At 44.8% G+C, this 23,563-nt stretch overlaps 2 protein-coding genes across 4 annotated transcripts in view; one reads left to right on the forward strand and one right to left on the reverse strand.

Moving 5' to 3' along the window:
- Window positions 1-23,563, reverse strand: part of MGAM (maltase-glucoamylase) — a 186,545-nt gene that overhangs the window by 89,679 nt on the left and 73,303 nt on the right. Inside the window, exon 1 of one of the 3 annotated variants that reach the window (XM_021079096.2) lies at window positions 4,181-4,275. The exons of the other annotated variants lie outside the window; for them this stretch is intronic. The gene's annotated coding sequence lies outside the window, so the exon portion shown is untranslated. Of the gene's footprint in view, window positions 1-4,180; window positions 4,276-23,563 lie in introns of those variants that run through there. 3 annotated transcript variants of the gene reach the window in all.
- TAS2R38 (taste 2 receptor member 38) lies at window positions 21,512-22,519 on the forward strand. The gene has a single exon (XM_003360103.3). It carries the CDS (start codon window positions 21,512-21,514, stop codon window positions 22,517-22,519), a length of 1,008 nt encoding a protein of 335 aa, XP_003360151.3.

The following is a 23,563-nucleotide window of genomic DNA, read 5'->3' on the forward strand; positions in this document are numbered from 1 at the left end:
TGTTTATTGCTTCGAGCTGTTAAATTTTGGAGTAATTTGTCATGCAGCAACAGATAATACACATGAGTAAATATGACTTTTGAAAAAATCATTTACATGTTTAAAAAATCTATTTAGAAGTTCCCATCGTGGTGCAGCAGAAACAAATCCGATTAGGAACCATGAGGTTGCGGGTTCGATCCCTGGCCTTGCTCAGTGGGTTAAGGATCTGGGTTGCCGTGAGCTGTGGTGTAGGCCAGCAGCTGTAGCTCCGATTCGACCCCTAGCCTGGGATCCTCTATATAATGCAGGTGCAGCCCTGGAAAAGACAAAAAGACAATCAATCAATCATCTATTTGCCTCTTATCAAAATTCCTTTTGCATCATATATGCAAATATGGTTACCTGCTCTATGGAACAATAATAATTATTTTCTAGCTATATAAAAAAATTTCCTTAAACTTTAAGAAAAAAAAAAAAACCCTCATCAGTATCCTCTGATTGATCTTACTTCTCAAATTATAGGGGATTTCAATGGTGAAACCTACAATCTCAATGAGAAACATAATTTAGAAAAAAAATCAAGATCGAGAAAAATGGCAAAAGGCCAATAGAATAAGTAATTTAAATAGTTTTAACTGCTTTTAAAAGAAAAAAATGTCTTAAAAAAGCTGTTACTTGGCAGTCTGCCATCAGTCTTTGGCCATGACAAACATAAACTGTGCAGCTGAAAGGACATTAGTAGTGAACAACAACTGAGTAACGTGCTGAGAGGTTTACATAATCTGTGGCATGTGACCTTCATAACCTCCCCCCTCTGAGTCACTGTACCATCTCCGCTATCAGATGAGGAAATTAAGCTTCACCAAGGTCAAATAAGCTGCCTGATGTCACACAGCTGATAAGGAGCAAAGCCCCATTTGAACACCACCGCCCTTTGGACCCCACAGCCAGAACTTGGAGCAGCTGCTCTGTAGTCTATGCTATGATGCCCACGGTGTACTCCAGCTTAGGCTTTTTGTGAGACTGCTTTTATCAACCAGTATCTGGGTCATTAACCAAGTACTTCGAATGTGTGCGGCACTGGGCAGAGCACTTATACGCATTATCCCGTTTCATCCTCCCAATCACCCCCTAAGCTGAGGCGGCTGTAACCATCCCCGTTTCACAGAGAGGCCAGGCTTCAAACGAGGCAGTCTGAGCTGGACTGCGGAGTCCAGCTTCCACGCAAGATGCAAGTTCATAAAATTTCCATACTCAAGACAACAAAGCTTTCTAAATTAAGAGAAGGGAGGCTGTGTGTCTTTCCAAAGACAGCCCTGGGTTAGGAGGCTTAGGAAAAGAAAAGCAAACAATTCTGCAACATTTCCATCTCCACAGCACCTGGGGGATGTTAACGTGGTTTTGGAGGCATCTGCAGCAGTCAATTCACTTGAAGTTTACCACCCGCAGGACAGTTTTCAATTCCCCCAGAGCCAGGAGAACGAGTTGCCATTGCACCTCATTTTCCACGTTTATCACTGCTCTGACTTTGGAGGAATAGGAGCTCTGCTTGCAGCTTATTATTCACTCATTTATTATTTATTATTATTATTTATTATTCACTTATTTATTAAGCTCCTACAGTATGCCAAGCATGCTTTCAGGAACACGTTATGCAACAACCAACAGAAGGTTAAAATATCCTTGCCCTCGAAGGACTTATGTTCCTGGGGGTAGCAAAAAAAGGGACAATAAACAAAATAAATGAATATGCAATAGGTTAGACTTTGATAAGTTCTATGGAGAAAAATTAAGCTTAGGTGCGAGGAGCATGGGGAATGTGAGAGTGAGGGTTGCAGTTTTCATCAGGCTGCTCAGGGAAGATCTCATGGAAAACTGCAAATTATTACTGGACATAAATCATGCGGACTCCATAGTAATGCTGTCCTCTCGAATTAAAACGGTTATATGAGTAATTGCCAAAGCTCATTTTCCTGGTACTGTTATAATCATTTAGTCAGAGTAGATAGATAAACCAGGTGGGGCCCAAACCATGAATGGCCAAACCGTTGAAATGGCTATCTGAATTCATCTGGGAAAACCGGATAATCAACATTCTTTTTTTTTTTCTTCCTGAATTAGAGTTAGCATCTGATTTGCATATGGCAATCTAAACCTTTCTTTTAGAAATTCTTCGCCAAACAGGAGAAACAGGGCACTGCCTTGTAAATCAACTATACTTTTTAAAATGTTAAAAAAATAAAAATAGAAGCATTAAAAACATCCTTTGATAACACAAGGCAAAGAGAGGGTTAGTTTTACGGAGACTGAGAATAACTTGCAAAGACGATCCCCAAAACGCCGTGGCTATTCTTCAAATTTTCTGGGCAAAATTTACTGTCGTAGTACATTGTCACTTGGATGTTTAGAGAATAGGAAGGGGGAAAGTAGCTAACGGGCCTCATTTTCCCCATCTGAACCCTAAAGGGATCATGTCTGGAAGACAACTATGACCTACTGCGACCCCAGCAGCACAGCATGCAAAGGCATATTCTGCAGTTTTGCAATTTCGTTGGGTTTTTTGTTTTTTGTTTTTTGTCTTTTTAGAGCCACATCTGCAGCATATGGAGGTTCCCAGGCTAGGGTTTGAATCGGAGCTATAGCTGCTGGCCTACACCACAGCCACAGCAACACCAGATCCGAGCCGCATCCGTGACCTACACCACAGCTCATGGCAATGCCAGATCCTTAACCCACTGAGCGAGGCCAGGGATCAGACCTGCATCCTCATGGATGCTGGTCAGATTTGTTTCACTGAGCCATGACGGGAACTCCTTGAAAAATTATAAGTAGAAAATTTCTTCTTCTATGTTCATCTAGTCCTTAGTATTCTATGCTCATGAGGCAGTTTGTAAAATGTTAGCCCATCAAAACTCATCTGTGAGGGATGCCTGATAATAAAAGCCACTGGCATCTGTGGAAGCGTGATGAGCTACCTTCAACTGGGGGTACAGGACAGAAGGTCCCCCAGGCCATTTGGGTCCACCCAGCAGAGCAGACCAAAGACCCTTCCCTCTTCCTCCTCCCTGCCCACCACACACCACACGCTGCTCCACATCATGACCAAGAGCAATAGACAGGCTGCAGGTCCCTTTAGCGCATGAAAGCCACCGTTCAGACCCTCTTATCAGGAACCTATGGGATTGATCTTGGCCTCCCTCCATTTCTCCAGTAGCAACTATTCCTTCTCACCTCTGTGGCCCGTCAGGAAAGAAATACCCACGTGTTCAGCTAGACGCTTAGCAACCAGTGAGGACACGACCCCTTCTCACTCTGTTTTACCAGAGACAGGCTGGCAACAGCCCATCACCTTCTCCCCTTCCCCTGGTACTTTTGGTCCATATTCACACAAGACAGTCCAGATCATTCCCTTTAGAACCTTCTTCCAGATTCTATAGGAATTCTCTCCCACGTCCCACCAAAGTGTGCACAATACTTCACATACACAGACACACACACACTTTTTTTTTTTTGTTTTTTTTGGCTGCACCCACAGCATATGGAAGTTCCCAGGCCAGGGGATCGAATCTGAGCTGCAGCAGTGACCTAGGCCACAGCTGCGGCAATGCCAGATCTTAACCTGCTACGCCAAAGCGGGAACTCCACACACTTTTAGACTCTTCCTCATGATAATTCTTTATTTGATCAGTAAAAGGACCAAGTTCACAGGGATAGAAATAGATTTTGCAACTTCCTGACTATGATGGGTTCTCTAAATACCATTTCTCAATCACATCCTTTTAGAGGGAAGTCCCAAAATGCCCTAACCTACCCCCCAACTTCTATCTCCTTTCCCCTTACTCCCTCACTTCATCTCCAGAATCAGGAAGAATTTCTACCAGCTGCCTCGCCCTGAATATTAAATCATTCCTCACACTACACACAGACACACACACAGGTCTGGCTCCTGCAGGGCTTGTAGATTCAGCCAAATTCAGAGGAACACACACACACACACACACACACACACACACACACACACACCCCAAGGAAAAAAAGAGTTGAATTTTGTTTGATATGTGTGTTTGTGGACTTTTGCGATCTGCTGTTCATGTTTACTTTGTCTGTGTTAACAAATGAACAAGGGCATTTGACGGCAGGGGACGAGCACCAGCTCCCCCCACCCCCAAGAGCGGCAGCCCTGAGTGTAAGCACATACCTCATCACCGCCACCGCCGCCGCCGCTGCTGCCTCTCTCTCAACGATGGGCTGGCACTGAGAGCAGAGCACAGTCCACAGAAAGCAGCCACAGCCCTGGTAACTGGTTATGGCGCTGATGATAACGGAGCTCAAATGCAAATGACCATCCAGCTCTTTCTCAGGATCAGCTTTGCTGGTTAATTAGTAATCAAGGTCTTTCTCTGAGGAGGACATCCCGAAGACCGTGGAGCAAGGAGCGACCACCCGGACCCCTTGGGCACTGGACGTTTATGCCCGGTGAGGATACTCTGAGGGCTGAGTGGTGAGGGTACTCTGGGTAGAAGAGCACAGACTGACTCAAAGCACAGGTGATAAAGGACAAAAAAACAAATAACTGATCTCAGTATCCCAGGGAGCACCCTCGTTCCTAGCGGCCCCTAATCTCATCGGCTGATCTGTGCTTGAAGGAAATATTTCTGAAAATGTTTTCAAAATAGTCTTCCTCTTTTCTTGCCTCTAGAAGAAGTGTCCTGAAGCTTTTTTTTTGGGGGGGGGGTAGAGGTTGGCTAGAGACCCTTTGGCAATCTTGTGCCTCTTCTGGACCTCTCTTAGAATTACAGCTTTAAGGAGTTCCTGTGATGGCACAGTGGAAACAGATCCAACTAGGAACCGTGAGGTTGTGGGTTTGATCCCTGGCCTTGCTCAGTAGGTTAAAGATCCGGTGTTGCCGTGCACTGTGGTATAGGCCGCAGATGAGGCTCGGATCTGGCGTTGTCGTGGCTGTGGCAGAGGCCAGCAGCTGTGGCTCTGATTAGACCCCTAGCCTGGGAACCTCCATATGCTGCAGGTGCAGCACCCCCCAAAAAGAGTTACATTCTTAAATTCATGAGACAAAATACATAAGAATAAAATCAATTTTGTTGAGTTACAGTTGCTAGAATACTTTTCAAATTGCAGTATAGTAATGAGTGTGCTTCTTTAATGATGTATGAAAAAATCCAGCAGCTGTCCTAACAGCTATTGCAGTTTCAAAATAGTGTAAACCGTTTTGAGATTATCTTCAACATGTGATGTAAAAGTAATCACGACTTTTCTCAGAACCAAAGTCTCAGGTACGGCTAACACTACTGTGATCTGTGGGCTAAATTTATACTTAAAAGACCTACTAAATGTCAGTATTTCAGCAAAGGAAAAAAAAAAAAACATGAAAACGTTCCCCTTCCAAATTCACCTGTTCTCTGAATTAAATGCATGAACCCCAGGTTAAGAATTCTCCTCTAGGAATTCCCTTGGGGTGCAGTGGGTTAAGGATCTGGCACTGTCACTGCAGTAGCTAGGACTGCTTCGAGGGTGGGTTCCACCCCTGGTCCGGGAATCTCCGCATGCTGTAGGCATGGCCAAAAAAACCCCCATGCTCTACTGCTAGGCAGACTCTGGCTCTGAGTCAGGCAGTGTGCTTGCGTACCTGCCACTCCAAGTGATCCCAGTGGTCCATGAACCCCCTGGCGCCCGTCCCAAGGAAGCCAGTACTACAACTGATGATGAGCATTTAGGAGCTTTTATTGCCACTTGTCAGAGTAGTTTATGTGCATTGACGCTAATAATTTTAAAATGGAGTGTTGTGTGTCTGCATGTGTGTGTGTGTGTGTAGTTTTAAATTTTATTTCCTAGTAGTTTATTTTTATTTTAAATTTATAGAAGTCTCAGTCTGACTAACAATGAAATATCAGAACGAGAAAGAAAAAAAAAATCCCTTCTAAAATCATATCAAAAATAACTTAGGAATAAACCTGACCAAGGAGGTGAAAGACTTCTATGTTAAGAACATATATGTTATAAAGACTGCTATGTTAAGAACATAGTCACTGTGATGGAGCATGGTGGAGGACAATGTGAGAAAGAGAATGTAGATATATATGTGTGACTGGGTGACTTTGCTGTACAGTAGAAAATTGACAGAACACTGCAAACCAACTATAGTGGAAAAAACAAAGATCATTTTAAAAAAAGAAAAAAAAAGAACTACAAAATGCTAATAAAGGAAGTTGAAGATGATTCAAAGAAATGGAAAGATACCACATGCTCTTGGATTAGAAGAGTACATATTGTTAAAATGGCCACACTACCCGAGCTAATCTACAGATTTAATGTGATCCCTACCAAATTGCCCATGGCATTTTTCACAGAGCTGGAATAATCCTCAAATGTATATGGAACCACAAAAGACCGAGAATTGCCAAAGCAATCCTGAGGAAAAGGAACGAAGCTTGGAGGCATAACCTTACCAGACTTCAGATAATACTGTAGCGTTGTAAAGCTACAATAATCAAAACAGTATGGTACTGGCACAAAAACAGACATATGCATCAACAGAACCTAATAGAGAGCCTGGAAATAAATTCAGACAACTACAGAAAATTAATCTTTGACAAAGGAGGCAAGAATATAAAATAGAGAAAAGACAGTCTCTTCAGCAAGTGGTGTTGGGAAAGTTGGACAGCTGCATGTAAACCAATGAAGTTAGAATACTACCTAACACCATACACAAAAATAAACACAATATGGCTTAAAGACTTAATTAAAGACAAGATGTCATAAACCAAGAAAATTAGGCAAAATATTCTCTGACATAAATTGTACCAACGTTTTCTTGGGTCAGTCCCCCAAGGCAATAGAAATTAAAGGAAAAAATAAACAAATAAAACCTAATCAAAAGTCTTTGCAAACCAAAGAAAACCATAAACAAAATGAAAAGACAACTTTTCGGATGGGAGAAAATATTTGCAAATGATGCAACAAATAAAGTCTTTATTTCCAAAATATACAAATGCTCACACAACTTAATAACAAAAAACAAACAACCTAATCCAAAAATGGGCAGAAGAAGACCTAAATAGACATTTCTCCCAAGAAGACAAACAGACGGCCAACAGGCACATGAAAATATGCTCAACATTGCTAATTATTAGAGAAATGCAAATCAAACCTACAGTGAGGTACCACCACTCACTGGTCAGAATGGCCATCATTAAAAAAATCTATAAATAACAAATACTAAAGAGAGTATGGAAAAAAGGGAACCCTGCTACACTGTCAGTAGAAATGTAAATTGGTGTGTGTGTGTCAGCCAATTACTCGGCTGTATATCAGAAACTAATACAACATTGTAAATCAATTATACCTCAATTAAAAAAAAAAGTCAGAGTTCCCATCATGGCTCAGTGGGAAGGAATCTGACTAGTATCCATGAGGACACAGGTTCGATCCCTGACCTTGATCAGTGGGTTAAGGATCTGGCATTGCCGTGAGCTGTGGTGTAGGTCACAGACATGGGCTCAGATCTGGCATTGCTGTGGCTGTGGCATGGGCGGGCACCTATAGCTCCAATTTGACCCCTAGCTTGGGAACCTCCATATGCCATGGGTGCAGCCATTTAAAAAAAAGGCCTTGAAGTTCCCATTTTGGTGCAGAGGTGAAAACTCTGACTAGTATCCATGAGGGCATGAGTTCGATCCTTGGCCTCACTCAGTGGCGTAAGGATCTGGCGTTGCTGTGGCTGTGGTGTAAGCCAGCAGCTGCAGCTCTGATTCACCCCTTAGTCTGGGAACTTCCAAACACTGTGGGTGCAACCCTAAAAAGAAAAGAAAAAAAAAAAGAGGTAAAAATGGTACTTATCCAATCAAATTTTAAAGATTAAACCCTATAAAACAATAAAAGACTTGGTGTTACAAAACAAATACAGTCAGTGTCAATTATGATTATTTTGATCATTATGCCTCTGTTACAGCTGTGACTGGAGCCCAGACCCTGGACTCCCAACCCTAGGTACCTTCAACTACACCAATATCTCCTTCTCTCCTAAGGATTTAAAATGCCCATTAACATTTAAAAACAAAGAATTATTAGGAGCTACTTTGTCCAAGGCCCTGTTCACACACTCACTCTATGATGTTGCCAGACTAGAGCTGTCATTTAAAAGTTTAGCCCTTGGATTTAAAGAGACGATTCAGGGCAGACCAAGGTACAGGACTATGGAGTCAGGAAGGGTTTGCAGCCCTGGTGACACACAGCCTTGTCTGGGCCTGAGGATGACAGGAAAACAGGTCTATCTGGGAGCCATGTGGGCCGTGCAACTGTGAGAACCAGTGATGGGATGACAAGCCCTCCTCCTGGGAATACTCCAGACACCACCCTTCCCCAGACCCCATGACCCTGTCTGGCACATGCATTAGCCCCTAAGCCACCTCCCTGCTTCCAACCCCTGAAAATACAACAATAACCACGTCCTAAACACAAGTTCATTCAAAACTTAGTTATTATGTGTGTGCTATAAACAAAGATCTATCAGAAGAGCAATGACAGCAAGAGTAAGGAACACTTACTATGGCCTAGGCCTCACGTTAAACGATTCACAGGCATGATTTCACTTTCCCCTTGTCACTACCCTGTGAGGCAGTGACTGTCATAACCCCAGATTTATAGCTGAGAAACCTGAGGCACGAAGAGCAATTGCCAGAAGGTTGTGTAACCAACAAGCTGTGAAGCCGGAATGCAAACACCAATGCAATCTGGCCAAGCCCGCCCTGGAACATGGATCTGAGGCCTCTACAACCTCACAGCCAAGGGCATGTCAGAAGTCAAATGGTGGAGTTCCCGTCGTCACTCAGTGGTTAACGAATCTGACTAGGAACCATGAGGTTGTGGGTTCGATCCCTGCCCTTATTCAGTGAGTTAAGGATCCAGCGTTGCCGTGAGCTGTGGTGGAGGTCACAGACTTGGCTCGGATCTGGTGTTTCTGTGGCTGTCACGTAGGCCTGTGGCTACAGCACTGGCTGGACCCCTAGCCTGGGATCCTCCATATGCCATAAGACCAAAAAAGAAAGAAGTCAAATGGTGATGCCACAAAAGACAAGAGAGTACTGATAATGCCACTGGATAAAGAATACCCCCACCTAGGAGCAACAAGAAAGAAACCAAAAGCAAAGATGGATGGGAGTGGGTGGGAAGGGAAGGAGAAAAGGAGAGAGACATTGGGGGCTAAGGGATCAGCAAAAGGCACAGAGGTGAGGAAGAATGGGGCCTGCTTTAGAAACTGCAGCAAAACCACAGAGAAGACAGCTGTGGAAAAGACAGGGACAAAAACTGGGGAAAAAAAAAAAAAGGAGTTCCCATAGTGGCTCAGTGAAACAAATCTGACTAGCATCCATGAGGATGCAGGTTTGATCCCTGGCCTTGTTCAATGGGTTAAGGAACAGGCATTGCCGTGAGCTGTGGTGTAGGTCGCAGATGTGGCTCAGATCCCACATTGCTGTGACTGTGGCATAGCCCCTAGCCTGGGAACCTCCATATGCCATGGGAAGTGTGCACTAGGGCCACGGCGTGGAGATTCCAGGCTGTTGGCAAGAAGATTTCCACCAGCAACAGGGACTGACTGCAGACCAGAAACTGCCCAGGCTGTCATAAACATGGAATAATTTCTTTTTCTTTTTTTTCTTTCTAGGGCCACACCCACAGCATATGGAGGTTCCCAGGCTAGGGGTCGAATTGGAGCTGTAGCCGCTGGCCTGTGCCAGAGCCACAGCAACTCGGGATCCGAGCAGCGTCTGCAACCTACACCATAGCTCACGGCAACGCCGGATTACTAACCCACTGAGCGAGGCCAGGGATCGAACCTGCAACCTCATGGTTCCTAGTCGGATTCGTTTCCACTGCACCATAACAGGAACTCCAACATGGAATAGATTTCTGAGCTCTCTGCTTAGCACTCCATATGCTGGATTATCTGTCTCTCTTAGTCTTTATTCAGACTATTACATTTTCCCACGCCTCCAAGAGACTACGTCATACCCAGAGGGAACACTGGAAGCTGGAAGCTGCATGTCCATTGGAGTGACCCAAAAGCATGGAAGTGACCCATGCAACCCTGAGATCTTCTGTGACATTCTCCAAAGATCAAAGAACCCCTGGATCATAGTCAGTCCGGAGCGAGAAACCCCTTTCTCCCGTGCCAACCTTCCCCAAAGAAAACTTTATTCAGGCTTCCCTTCTAAAACCTAAAATAATCAGTCTGTTCTTTAGGATAAGTCTCAAACTCTTCTTGCTCTTTTTAAGGTGCCCTTTATCATTTTTTACTCTACTTTTCCAATAGTTTTTCACTATGCATCAATCACCTTCGCTCATAGCTACTTCTGCATATTTCCTGAGGCCGGCCCTCCATGGGGATTCGCGTGCATCCTCTGTCTTCTGTGAAAACCCCTTTTCTATTATTGCAGAGCCAAGTTTAAGACCCATTTGGTCAGGAAATTTTCTCCAAATGTTCAATTCACATTGATGTTTCCCATCTTCTGAACTGCTGAAATAACAGTATGTTCAAGCATAGAGTGTTTCCTTCCCACTTTATATAGACGACCATGGGGAGACAGGAGATATTCGAGATTAGGGTAAAAGCACTGGCGAATTTGAGCAGCATCTCACATCAGAAAAGACACTCCTGGAGAACTGAGCAGACATCCAAGGAGAGTGACTGAACTGGGGAGTTATGGATTCCACCTCAATTAGCGTAGGCACACCCAGGGAGTAGAAAGACTCTTGGTCAGTGTACATATCCTGCAAAAGTAGGGCAACATCCAAGGATAGTATAGAAACTAGGACGCAGGTTTGATCCCTGGCCTCACTCAGTGGGTTAAGGATCCAGCGTTTCCATGAGCTGTATGCTGTAGGCAGGCAGCTAAGCTCCCATTGACCCCTAGCCTGGGAACCTCCATATGCTGCAGGTGCAGACCTAAAAAAGTAAAAAAAAAAAAAAAAAAAAAAAAAAAAAAAAAAAAAAAAGAAAGAAAAAAAGAAAAGAAAAAAGAAAAAAAAAAAAAAACTCCTGGGAATTAGAGACCACCCTACCCCAGGTTATAGCAGGCAAACCTGGCAAGTTCAGGAGAAATCACTAGTCAGTGTACACACAACTGGGGGATTAGGGCAACAACCCCAGTCAGTCTAGACACACCTGGGGAGCAAGTGAAACAAACAACATAGGTTCCCAGGCTAGGGGCTGAATTGGAGCTTGGCTACCAGCCGACACCACAGTCACAGCAACACCAGATCTGAGCCGCATCTGTGACCTATGGCACAGCTCATCTGTCTGGATTTAACCTGTAATGAACTGGGCTTGAGTAGACACATCAGAGAATTAGGGAGCTTCCTCAGGCCAGGGTAAACACCTGGAAAGGCAGAGCCACATCACAAAGAAAACTAACTCGTTAGCCTTAGTCCTTTTCTCTAGAGTCAGTGTCACATGTGACTCTTACTACACCATTCGCAATAACCTGGTAGATTGAATATATGGAAAATGCACTCAAATGTGTATACTTTTTGAAAATTGTACTCATAGGTATATTAATATAACAAAAAAATATGAATTGAGTGGCTACTGTGACTTTATATGAATACAACTATTTAAAGCTTCTTTTTTTTTTCTTTTTAGGGCCACACTCATGGCATATCGAGGTTCCCAGGCTAGGGGTTGAATGGGAGCTATAGCCTCTGGCCTACACCACAGCCACAGCAATGCCAGATCCAAGCTGTGTCTTCGACTTACACCACAGCTCACGGTAACTCTGGATCCTTAACCCACTGAGCGAGGCCAGGGATCGAATGTGCATCCTCATGGATGCTAGTCCATTTCGTTTCTGCTGAGCCATGATGGGCACTCCTAAAATCCCCTTTTTTAAAAAAATAAGGGGATACAGTGTTCTGTTTCATGGGTGAATATACCGCAAAGTGCTCAGGGGAGCGCTAGCCTCTCATCAAGTCCTGGCTGGCTGAATACCGAGTCTCCATCAAAGCCAGACCCATGTGAGAAGCCCATTCTGACCTCTGAGCTGAGCCCCAGTGGGTGTCATCCCATCCTCCTAGCATTGAACAGGACAACGGATTCTCCCGTCTCAGAATAAAATCCTTATTAAAAAAAACAAAACAAAACAGGATACTCATCTGTCTGGATTTAACCTGTAGTGAACTGTGCTTGGGTTAGGTAATCCTGAAAGCAGCCCTAAATAAGCCTATTAACCTGAAACAGGTGAATATGACATTGAACTCAAATGAAATCATTTGCTGGACACTGTTTCCATGTTAAGTCTTCAGATGGGAGTTCGTGGTCCCCTGCACGGCGTCATGGAAAGAGCATGAGGTTTGGAATCAAACTAGCCTGGGTTTGAATACTGGAATCTTGACTGACTTGCCACAGACCTTGGGCAGTCATTTAAATGTTCGGAAGCTCAACTGCCTTCTCTGTAAATTAGGGGTGACAATATGCATGACTTAATACTATCTGAAACCTCTGAATAAGTACCTGATATCCAGTGTTGATTTCCCACTTCCTCCCCCACTTGTCTTTTCTGGAAATAAAGTCAAATAAAACCAGCAAGCAGCATCATTAGCTTCAATTCTGTTAACAACTCTTCCTTTAGCTTATTCTACTCCCAGGCACAGCCTCAGAAGTGTGCACTGGAGGAGCTGGTTTCTCTCATCTGTGGACCACAGATAGACAAGTGGCGCACATCAGGCCCTCCCACACTGAACCACAGGCTAAGGGAGAAAAACCAGCCCAGGCCCTAACTTTGCTTCCACGGCCCCGTCACTCTCCCTCCTCCTCCCCCTCTCCCCACCCACCCCCACGCACACACACAAGCACACGCATCTCACCCCTTCCTGTCACCAATCATCTCTCAGTCTCCATAACCTACACAATTGGGTAAATTGTACCTCTTTCTTTTTATTGCAACCGAGCTAGTTTTTCTTCTTTTTTTTCTTTTTCCCCCAAGAAAGCTCTTCAGGTCAGAGGGTCTCCGGAGACAAAGAATTTGCTTAGAGGAGGAGGAATTTCCTTGCCCAGAAATGTTCAAAGGAGAGTGAGAATAAAAGCGATTTCTACTGAGCATTTCAGCATTTCCCTCTCTTGTGAAACATCTATTATTCAGCAGTTGTACACGGCTTTTCATCGTTTCCTACTGCTCACCCCCCCCAGAAATACTTGCAAACACAGGTACGAGTCCAAAGCGAGAGTTATTGGGGATAGTACATTACTTAGTAGTCACATGTTAGTCATAAAATTTATACGACACCTTGCAGTTTTCAGGACCTTTTGTATTATCTCTTTCATCGCAACAAAAAGATAAAGCAGGTATTATGAATCCCCATGTACAACGAGGAAACAAATGAAGAGAAAGGACTTTTTAAAGGTCATTCAAATAGTGGAGAAATTGAGTAAGTGCTAACTTAGTTTCGATCTAGTAATTCATTGTTCACAGAGTCAGAAGTTGGTAAATCCAGAAATTGCTTTTTCACATTAAATATCTGTTCATTCATTCAACAAATTCAAACTTTACTCTCTGCCACGTACCCCAAAAAGAAAAACCTTAGAACCTGCTGCTGCTTATTAAATTCTACCACTCTCCCCTCACACACAGCTACTTCTCTTTTTTCTTTCTTTCTTTCTTTCTTTCTTTCTTTCTTTCTTTCTTTCTTTCTTTCTTTTTTTTTTTTTTTTTTTTTTTTTTTTTGTCTTTTTAGGGCTGCATCCACAGCATATGAAAGTTCCCAGGCTAGAGGTCGAATCAGGGCTGTAGCTTCCAGCCTACACCACAGCCACAGTAACATGGGATCCGAGCCACGTCTGTGACCTACACCATAGCTCACCGCAATGCCATATCCTTAACCCACTGAGCAAGGCCAGGGATCAAACACGAAACCTCATGGTTTCTAGGCAGATTCGTTTCCGCTGCGCCGAGATGGGAACTCCAGATAGCTACTTCTCTTTAAGTTCAAATCTTATCCTAGAGATTCCCACCATTTCCTCCATGGCTCCTCTCCCCTACCTCCAGGGAACACCTGCCCACTCCTGTAAGGGACCCCAACCCAACCTGAACTCACTGGTCACAACTGACTGGACCAGCACTGGACTGATCCAACCTGGTCCAATCAGATTCTTTTCTTGGAAATTAGGAATTGAGACATAGATTCTGAATCATATTTAGACTGTGGGATCATGTCATGTTACAAAGAGGCAGAAATTAAAGTTTTACTGAAAATATCTGTTTGCCCAAAAGAGAATAGAGTAGACATATATAAAGGAGCAGAAGTGAGAGATTAGTCAACCCCAAAGAAGAAAAAGTCAAGAGACTAGCTGTTAGTATTTTTCTTATTTCTGTGAAGGCCAATGCACAATAGAATTTCATGGGACTCTCTTGCTTCTTCAGTAGAATACTACTTTTACCATTACTACTGTCACCACCTCTACGACTAATTCCCACCATCACCATCTCCACCACCATCATCACCATCATCATTCTGACCGCATGACCACCACCAGCACCCTCACCACCACCATCATCATCATATGACCAGCACCATCACCATCACACCCTCACCACCACCATCAGGACGGCATGACCAGCACCACTGCCACCATCACCACCACCATCAGGACCGCATGACCACCACCATCACCATCACACCCTCACCACCACCAGCACCATCACCATCACACCCTCACCACCACCATCAGGACCGCATGACCACCACCATCACCATCACACCCTCACCACCACCAGCACCATCACCATCACACCCTCACCACCACCATCAGGACCGCATGACCACCACCATCACCATCACACCCTCACCACCACCAGCACCATCACCATCACACCCTCACCACCACCATCAGGACCGCATGACCAGCACCACTGCCGCCATCACCACCATCATGACCCCATGTCTACTACCATCACCACCACCATCATCGTCATAACGATGTGACCACCACCACTACCATCATCGTCATGACCATCGTCATTATCACCATCCTATCTTGCATCCAGGTTCTGTGAGTTTCTATACCTGTCAACCAAATATTCTCTGCTGGCCTTGCTATGACAGACTCTCACCAAAATCTCTAAACATTCCAGTCCAACTTATAAGCAACATGCTGTCAGCATTTTGCTGGCTTCTACAACCACCTGCAATTACAGGACCTTCCTATCCCCATAGAGTCCGTCCAAATTGTTTGGCCTCCCCATAGAAATGTGCTTTTGGGATCAGGATATATATGGCCTAGGCATATGCGGTGTCACATTGAGAGGTACACAACACATCTTGGAAAATCAATTTTAGTCAAAGATCCTTGGAGAAAAGGCAATTTGAATCAATATTTTGAATTATAAAAAATGTGACTAGAAAGTAATAGCATGCATGATTTTTTTCTACACAAAACACTAAACTTTACAGAAGTTCTCCTCTGTGATGAGACCCTGGTGAGTCTGATTCCCCCAGGGCCCAACTGCAGGGGAAAGTGTGAAAAGAATGCCATAAATGTCTCACAGCCACGCACAGTCTCTCTCATTGCGGCCCACTTCCCTGGCTCAGCCTCTCTCCCTTACATACTCCCTCTCTGTGCTGCTCTATGGGAATCGCCACGTTTGCACCATCTTCCCTGTCTCTGCTGGACAGTGTACCCACCAAGTATCACTGATGCTGAGAGAGCATCAGTGATCAGAGAGCAACAGAACAAGTCTGCTTGTCATCCAACGTCTCCCAGCTCTATCAGCTTTTACGTAAAACCTCCTTTTCCATAATTCATATTAGCGGACAAAGCAAAGCTGAAGAGGGGTCTGTCCAGGGTACCTTCTAAAGGAATCCCTACCCACAGGTCCCTGCTGGGGACAGTGATCTAAGTATGTCCTTAACTACAAGATTCAGCGCTGGCACCTATGTTAACCAGACCGGGGCTGGGCACTAGCCAAAAGCAGATGAGCCAATCTTGTCTCCCTTGCCCTCCTTCCTTTGACAAATTGGACTGCACAGGAAGCAGAGACCTCCTTCCTTTTGGGTCCTCTCTGTGCTTCCTGTTTTCTGCCTCTTCATGACAAATGAACCTAGACAGACAGACAGCTGCCCTTATCGTGTTCCACTTCCTCGTTTCAAACATCTAAAGTGCGAATGGACTCAGAATCCTTCTCGCAGGCAAGCTATCAGTTTAGGCATTGCATTCAGCCTTTAGCTGCAGTGACTCAAGCATTGTGACTTAAAGACAGAAAGAAATTACCTTTCTCACGCAATGAGAAGCCTAAAGCAGAGAAACTGCTGGTATGGTTTTCGAAAACTCAAAAACTTGGAGTTCCCATCTTGGCTCAGTGGTTAACAAATCTGACTAGGAACCATGAGGTTGTGGGTTTGGTCCCTGGCCTCACTCAGTGGGTTAAGGATCCGGCGTTGACATGAGCTGTGGTGTAGGTCGCAGACGCGGCTCAGATCCTGCATTGCTGTGGCTCTGACCTAGGCCACTGGCTACAGCTCCGATCAGACCGCTAGTCTGGGAACCTCCATGTACCACAGGTGTGGCCCTAGAAAAGACAAAAAAAAAAAAAAAAAAAAAAAAAAACCTCAAAAACTTCAGGGTTGAGATTCTCTTGGCTTTTCCTTCAGGGCTGGTGCTCACAGAAAAAGAGATAAGGTGACAAGGCTTTCTATGAAATTCCACCCAAAGTCTTCTTTGTCTCACTGGCTACTCTTATCTGAAAGAAAGATGGGCAAGGTAGCTAATTCTTAGTTAATATTGGCATACCCAATAACACAGGGGTTCTGTGGGCAATGAGGAGGAGAGAAGTGGTAGTGTGTAGGCAGATGGCAATAACTACTATGAACGGAATGACAAGTCGGATGTGTGGATTCTGCCTAGGTCTCCTGCATGTGCCAAACCAACTCATAATGGAGTTCTGCTTTGGGAGCTTCCAGATGCTGGCCTAACCTTTAATAAAATAATACATGCCCCACGCCCCATTCCCCTGCTGTTCCTCTCATGGAATAGGAGTAACTGCCAGAGCTGGATTTGGAGATTTCTGGGAATCCTGGCTATATGCCATCCAAAAGCATCAACATCCTAACTCCTCACTTAGTAATTTAGTTACCCTGGCCAAGATATTTAACTAACTTTCCTAAAACTCCACCTTGTCATCATAGAATGGAAGGACCACTACACTCTTCGCAGGGCAACTGTGAGATTAAAGGATATTCAGCCTACCATATAATGGTAAATAAAGTCTAAAATTTCAATACTGTAGCACATGGGGGTCACATTATTTATTGCAAGATTACATCAATAGCCAGGGTGAGCTTGGCCGGGAATTCCAGGTCTCCTAGTGGTCTGGCGCCACCTACTGGCAGCTGTTGAATAATGATAGGAAGATTCTGGATCCCAAACTGGCTTAACTTCTGGGAAAATGGCAATGATTACACGATTCTGCACAGACCAGCCACCAAACCAGCCTAACACTCCTGCTGACCTCCAAAATCACTTCACTGTGTCCCAGGGCTGTGAGCCTGTTTCATCCTCTAACTCCTAGGGGACTGAGGTACCAGTATCCCTGTCCTCTCCTTCTAACTTCTCAACAGTGTGATCTTTTTCTCCTGCAGGCTGGTGTGTGGCACTTCAGCAAGCCTCCTGCCTCTAGAACCTCCACCTTTGTTCAAACATACTTTCAGATTTCAGGAGTTATGGGTATATCACTGCCCCAACGCTCCTACCTCTTAGGCTCCCTGAACCCTCTGCAAACAAAAATGAAAAACTCTTCCCTCCCAATGACTCCCTAATCTGTGTTATTATGTATGTGTGTGTGCATATGTGATTTTCTGAGTGTAAAGACAGTTCCCATTGTGGCTCAGAGGTAATGAGCCAAACTAGTATCCATGAGGACGCGGGTTCGATCCCTAGCCTTGTTCAGTGGGTTAAGGATCCGGCCTTGAGGTGAGCTGTGGTGAGGGTTGCAAAACGGCTCAGATCCCATGTGGTTGTGGCTATGGTGTAGGCTGGCAGCTGCAACTCCGATTTGACCCCCAGTCTGGGAACCTCCATATGCCGCAGGTGCGGCCCCGAAAAAAAAAAAATGTACAGTTCTGTTTGTCAAACTTTGTAGGAGGTCAAGAGTTCCCTTTTGTGTCTCTGCCTTTCAGAATTTTGTGACCTTTTTTACATCAGTGCCTTGTCATTAATGTGATCCTTTCAGGATTCTTTTTGAAAAAAAAATTTATTGAAGTAGAGTTGATTTACAATGTTGTATTCATGTCAGGTACACAGCCAAGTGAATCAGTCAGACCCATAAATATACCCATTCTTTTTTCCCATATACAGGTTGTTACTCCTTCTTGTCTTTAAATTTCAGGGTGACTACTACCTCCTACTAAAACGACACCATCTGTGGTGAAACGCACAGTTTCTTGCTCATTCTTAAGGTCTCAACCTCAATATTACTTTTAGGAAGCCTTCTCTGAACAAACTCCTTTCTTTTTTCCGGCTTTACTGAGAAATAATTGACAAAATCATAAGATGTTTAAAGTTGCTATATGTGTACACTTTAAAAGGACCCTTCTCATCTAGTTAATCAGCTCCATCTCTCCCTCTGTATGTATATGTACATGTACATATATTTGGTGACAATGTTTAAATTTTATTCTCTGAGCAAATTTTATTTATACCACACAGTGTCACCACCATAGTCACTATGTTATACATCTGATCCTTAGACCTTATCTGTCTTCTAGCTTAAGTCTGCACCTTTTTACCAACCTCTTCTTATTTCTCCCACTCCCCAACCACTGGCAATCCCTTTTTTACTCTCCATTATAAGTTTGATCTTTTTTTCATATTCCATACACAGTTACAAGTGACACTACGCAGTATTTCTCTTTCTCTGTCTGGCTTATTTCACTTAGCATAAGGCCCTCAAGGTCCATCCATGTGGTCACAAATGGCAGGATTTCCTTCTTTCTTATGGCTAAATGATGCTCCATTGGCTCCATTCATCCATGAATGGACACCTGGGTTGTTGCCATATCTTGGCTATTGTGAATACTGCTGAATGAATGTGGGAGCTTAGATACATATTCGATGTCCTTTTCCACTGCCTTTGTATATATAGCCAGATGAGGAACTGTTGGATCCTGTGACAGTTCTATAACTAACGTTTATTGATTGGATGCCATATGCCAAGCAGAGTTCCAATCGTGTGACACATGTCAATTCAAATGATGCTCTCAACCCTCTAAAGTCGGTGGTATTTTGATCATCATCTCCGTTGCATCTGAGATAAAGGAAGAGGTTTTAATCACCACGCAAGGCTGCACAGAGGAAGCAGCAGAGCCAGGCCTTCACCTGAAAGACGCTTGTTCCAGAGCCCATGTTCACAACACAGAGCACCTTCCACTGGGGTGTTTGTGCTCCACAGACCCTTGGGCACACTCAGAGGGAGCAGACTGCCCACAGTCAGGCTAGGAGTTAGCAGAAAGGCCAGGGAAGCATGAGGCAGACCAAGCAGATGAAGAGAGGTGGGGGAGCTCCACCCCTTGGAGGAAATGTTATCACATAACCAAGAGCAAAGCAATTATACAATCCCTCCCCTTCCTCTCATCTTCATTCATAACACAAAATAAGTGAGTCAGTGAATGCAGCATGAAGGCAAATAATAACAGAAAAACTGAAAAATTAAAGCGTCTGCAAGAGGGAGAAGAAGCACCGGATCAGGGAAAATACTGTAACACAGCCCCTCGTCTCTGAATGATCGGTTCTCCCATCTCCACTGAGCAGCTGGCCTGACTTTTCACAGAGCTTGCAGGAGGGATTGCGAAATCCGCTCATATTCCTTTAGAGATCCAGGAGAACTAGAGATGCTGGAAAGCCAGAGCTCACCGAAATTTTGGAACTATTAAAAGGGGAGAAAGCTAGATTTCAGAATTTACAGCCAGCTATCATAGAAAAGAATGTCAAAAGTGTTAAAAATTAGTACTGCTAAGAAATGTCCTATGTATAATCCACAGGCATGTTACAAACTACTAAATGCTTCATTTGCAAAAATTTCATTCATTCCAAAAACAGTTCCCGAATACAGTGCTATGGGTCTCCATGAAACTTACATGTTGAGTCAGGGGTGGATACAAGCAACAAATAATTGCATATATGCAGAAATATACAACAGGTCAGGTATGAGAGGAAGCATCCAAGATGTGGGCAAGAGATGGTCTCTGATGAGGCAAATGTTGAGAAGAGAACTTCTGAGAAGAAAGCGAGATGCTGGAGCATGTGGGGAAAAGCATGAGGCGGTTGGAAGGGCAAGTGCAATGGTCTGGAGGTGGGAGGGGCCTGGCGAGTTCCCAGAACAGGAAGGAGGCCCAGGTGGCTGGAGTGGAGTGAAGGAGGAGGCAAGTATCTCAGATGACAACTGAGAAGGGACAGAGGCCCTGATTCTGCACGTGGGACCTCTGGGCTACTGTGAAAGCTTAGCTGATATGGTGAGGGAGGTGGGAGGCCTTGAAAGGTGTGACCAGAGCAATGACATGACCTCAGGTTTGCATTAACCACATCACTGCCGTTGTTTTGTAGAAAGTGTGGTATGGGGGTGCGGAGCAGAGAGAGCAACTATAAGGCTTCCGCAATGATATTCCCTCTCCCCTCTCCCTTCAGAGCAAGATGCTTGTCTTGTTCATGTTGTCTGTTTTTGTTTGGGGTGTTCTGGCCACTCCTGCAGCACCCAGAAATTCCCAGGCCAGGGATCGAACCCATCATATAGCAGTGACCTGAGCTACAGCAGTGACAATGCCAGATCCTTAACCCACTGAGCCACCAGGGAACTCCAGGTCTTGCTCTCATCAATACTCCTCTTGCCGAGCATGGTTCCTGGCCTAATAATCATAATAATGATGGCAGACTGCAATCTCTGGCAATGGCAGCCATACCAGTCATACACCTGCTACAGGGGAGGAATCACACACTTGTCCATATTAAAAACAGTTCATGGTAAGAGTCTCCCAAGGGGTGACAGAAAGCAGGCAAATGGAAAGGGGCACCATTTCAAACCTCAGTTCACACAGAATATATGCTTTGCCTGCTGTCACTTTCCTTAAAACCCATAAGCAAATCCTACTCTCCCATCCACTCATGTGGGTCCAGATGGGCATGCAAAACTGGGCTTGAAAATTGAGACCCTGTCTTGTTTGCATCTGTGATGCCAGGCCCTGGCCCTCTGGGGACCTGTTGTTACAGAAACACCTGGGTTTATTAAAAGCTTCTGCACCACCCATAGCACTGAACCATCACTTTTCTGCCCTAACGCTGAGCCCTTGTGTGTATCCAACAGGTACTCTAAAGCAACACTAGCCTTCTAAGTTTACTGTCAGGACCTTTGATGCACTCACTTTGGGATAGATTACGAGCAAGAGCCAGAGGCCTTGTGAAGGACGTAGCCCAGAATGTCCACTTCTCTGCTGAGTGACAAGTGAGTCTGGGATTCCCCAGGTGAGAAGGGACACCATGGTGCCTCTGACTCCTGTCATAACCGTTTCCTATGAAATGAAGAAAGCATTTCTGTTCTTTTCGGTCCTGGAGTTTGCAGTAGGGCTCCTAGTCAATGCCTTCATTGTCTCGGTGAATTTTTGGGACGTGGTGAGGAGGCAGCCACTGAGCAACTGTGACCTTGTCCTGCTAAGCCTCAGCCTCACGCGGCTGTTCCTGCACGGGGTGCTCTTTCTGGATGCCGTCCAGCTCACCCACTTCCAGAGGATGAAGGACCCACTGAGTCTCAGCTACCAAACCACCATCATGCTCTGGATGATCATAAATCAAGCTGGCCTGTGGTTCACCACCTGCCTTAGTCTCTTCTACTGCTCCAAGATTGTCCGTTTCTCTCGCACCTTCCTGCTCTGCTTGGCCAGCTGGATCTCCAGGAAGACACCCCGGATGCTCTTGGGTGCCGTTCTTTTCTCCTGCCTCTGCACTGTTTTTTGCTTATGGGACTTTTTTAGTAGCTCTCACTTCTCAGTCACAACTAGGTTATCAATGAATAACAATACGGAGCTCAATTTGAAAACTGCAAACCTCCGTTTCTCTCGTTCCTTCCTCTTCTGCAGCCTGGGGTCCATCCCTCCTTTCTTGCTTTTTCTGGTTTCTTCCGGGCTGCTGATTGCCTCCCTGGCAAGGCACATGACGACAATGAGGACCCAAACCAGGGACTCTCGGGATCCCAGCCTGGAGGCCCATTTTAAAGCGCTCAGAACTCTCGTCTCCTTTTTCTGCCTGTACATGGTGTCCTTCTGTGCCGCCGTAATCTCGGTGCCTTTACTGATGCTCTGGCACAACAAGATCGGGGTAATGGTCTGTGTAGGGATACTGGCAGCCTGTCCCTCGGGACACGCAGTCATCCTGATTGCCGGCAATGCCAAGCTGAGGAGAGCAGTGGAGACCCTTCTCCTCTGGGCTCAGAGAAGCCTGAGGCTAAGGGCGGACCACAAGGCAGGTCCCAGGACACCAGATCTAAGCTGAGAGCGGACACGAAACGGGCTCTTTGTGACTATGCCTCTGACTGTTCATAAAGCCTCCAGACACCCATTCCAGGGAGTTCCCTTGTGGCACACTGGGTTAAAGATCCAGCATGGTCACCGCAGCAGCTCAGGTTTGATCCCTGGCTTGGAAACTTTTATATGCCATGGGCACAGCCAAAAAAAAAAAAAAAAAAAAAGAAACAAAAAACAAACATTCTAATTTCTTTTGTAAAATATAACTGAGAGCCTCTCTACTTTATATCAATGGACTCACTGTAGCAAAATAAAGACCTATACACGGTGTACGCAAGTAGAATGGCATTGATTGCCTAGGTCTGTCTTGATAAAATGAACAAAATAGAGAAGTGAAGTACTCAGGGTAAATGCTTTGTATACTAGCAAGGCTGTTCATGCTGGTTATGGGCCAAACTATGAGAACTCACCTTTTATGAAATAACATCTAAATCCCAAGACAGCATGACTGGCTGGCTTTTCACATGACTATTTCATAAAACTGCTATTTCAACATATTCACTATGAGGGCAATTACGTTAGCCTCCTCAAGCTCTGCAGTTTTCATGGAAACGCGAGGTAGGAAAAGACACCTTGGAAAAACAATGTCATTGCTTCAGCTTTAAGAGGCACTACACTGAAACTCCTGCAGGAATCAGAGCATGGGTCATGTTGTCTGAAAATGCACTTCCTCAGAAATGTGCATTCAACCTACTTCGTAGTGAGAAAAAGAGAGAGGTAGATAGTTGCTCAGTGGGTGGCCTGGATGTCAAACCCTCTGGGTGCCTTCCAGCTCTACTGCACTTACTCTGGAAGGCAGCGCTTTGCCTGGTATCAAGCATTGGTTGGTCTGGATGGGGAACTTGCCCAAATAACCTCATTAAAAGGTAGGTTCGTAGAGACCAGCATTCTCTGCCTGCACAGGAACCTAACCAGAAAAGCTTTCCTCAAATCTGATCCTAAAAGACTTGGTAGAAGAAAAGGTACACCAGACACAGATCTTCGTAGGCTTCAGAGGCATAGCTGGTCATCA

Source organism: Sus scrofa, chromosome 18 (assembly GCF_054392235.1).
Source record: "Sus scrofa isolate SSC_HxYL_T2T_F1_AM1 chromosome 18, Sscrofa_HxYL_maternal_Yorkshire_Landrace_v2.0, whole genome shotgun sequence".
NCBI lineage: Eukaryota > Metazoa > Chordata > Mammalia > Artiodactyla > Suidae > Sus > Sus scrofa.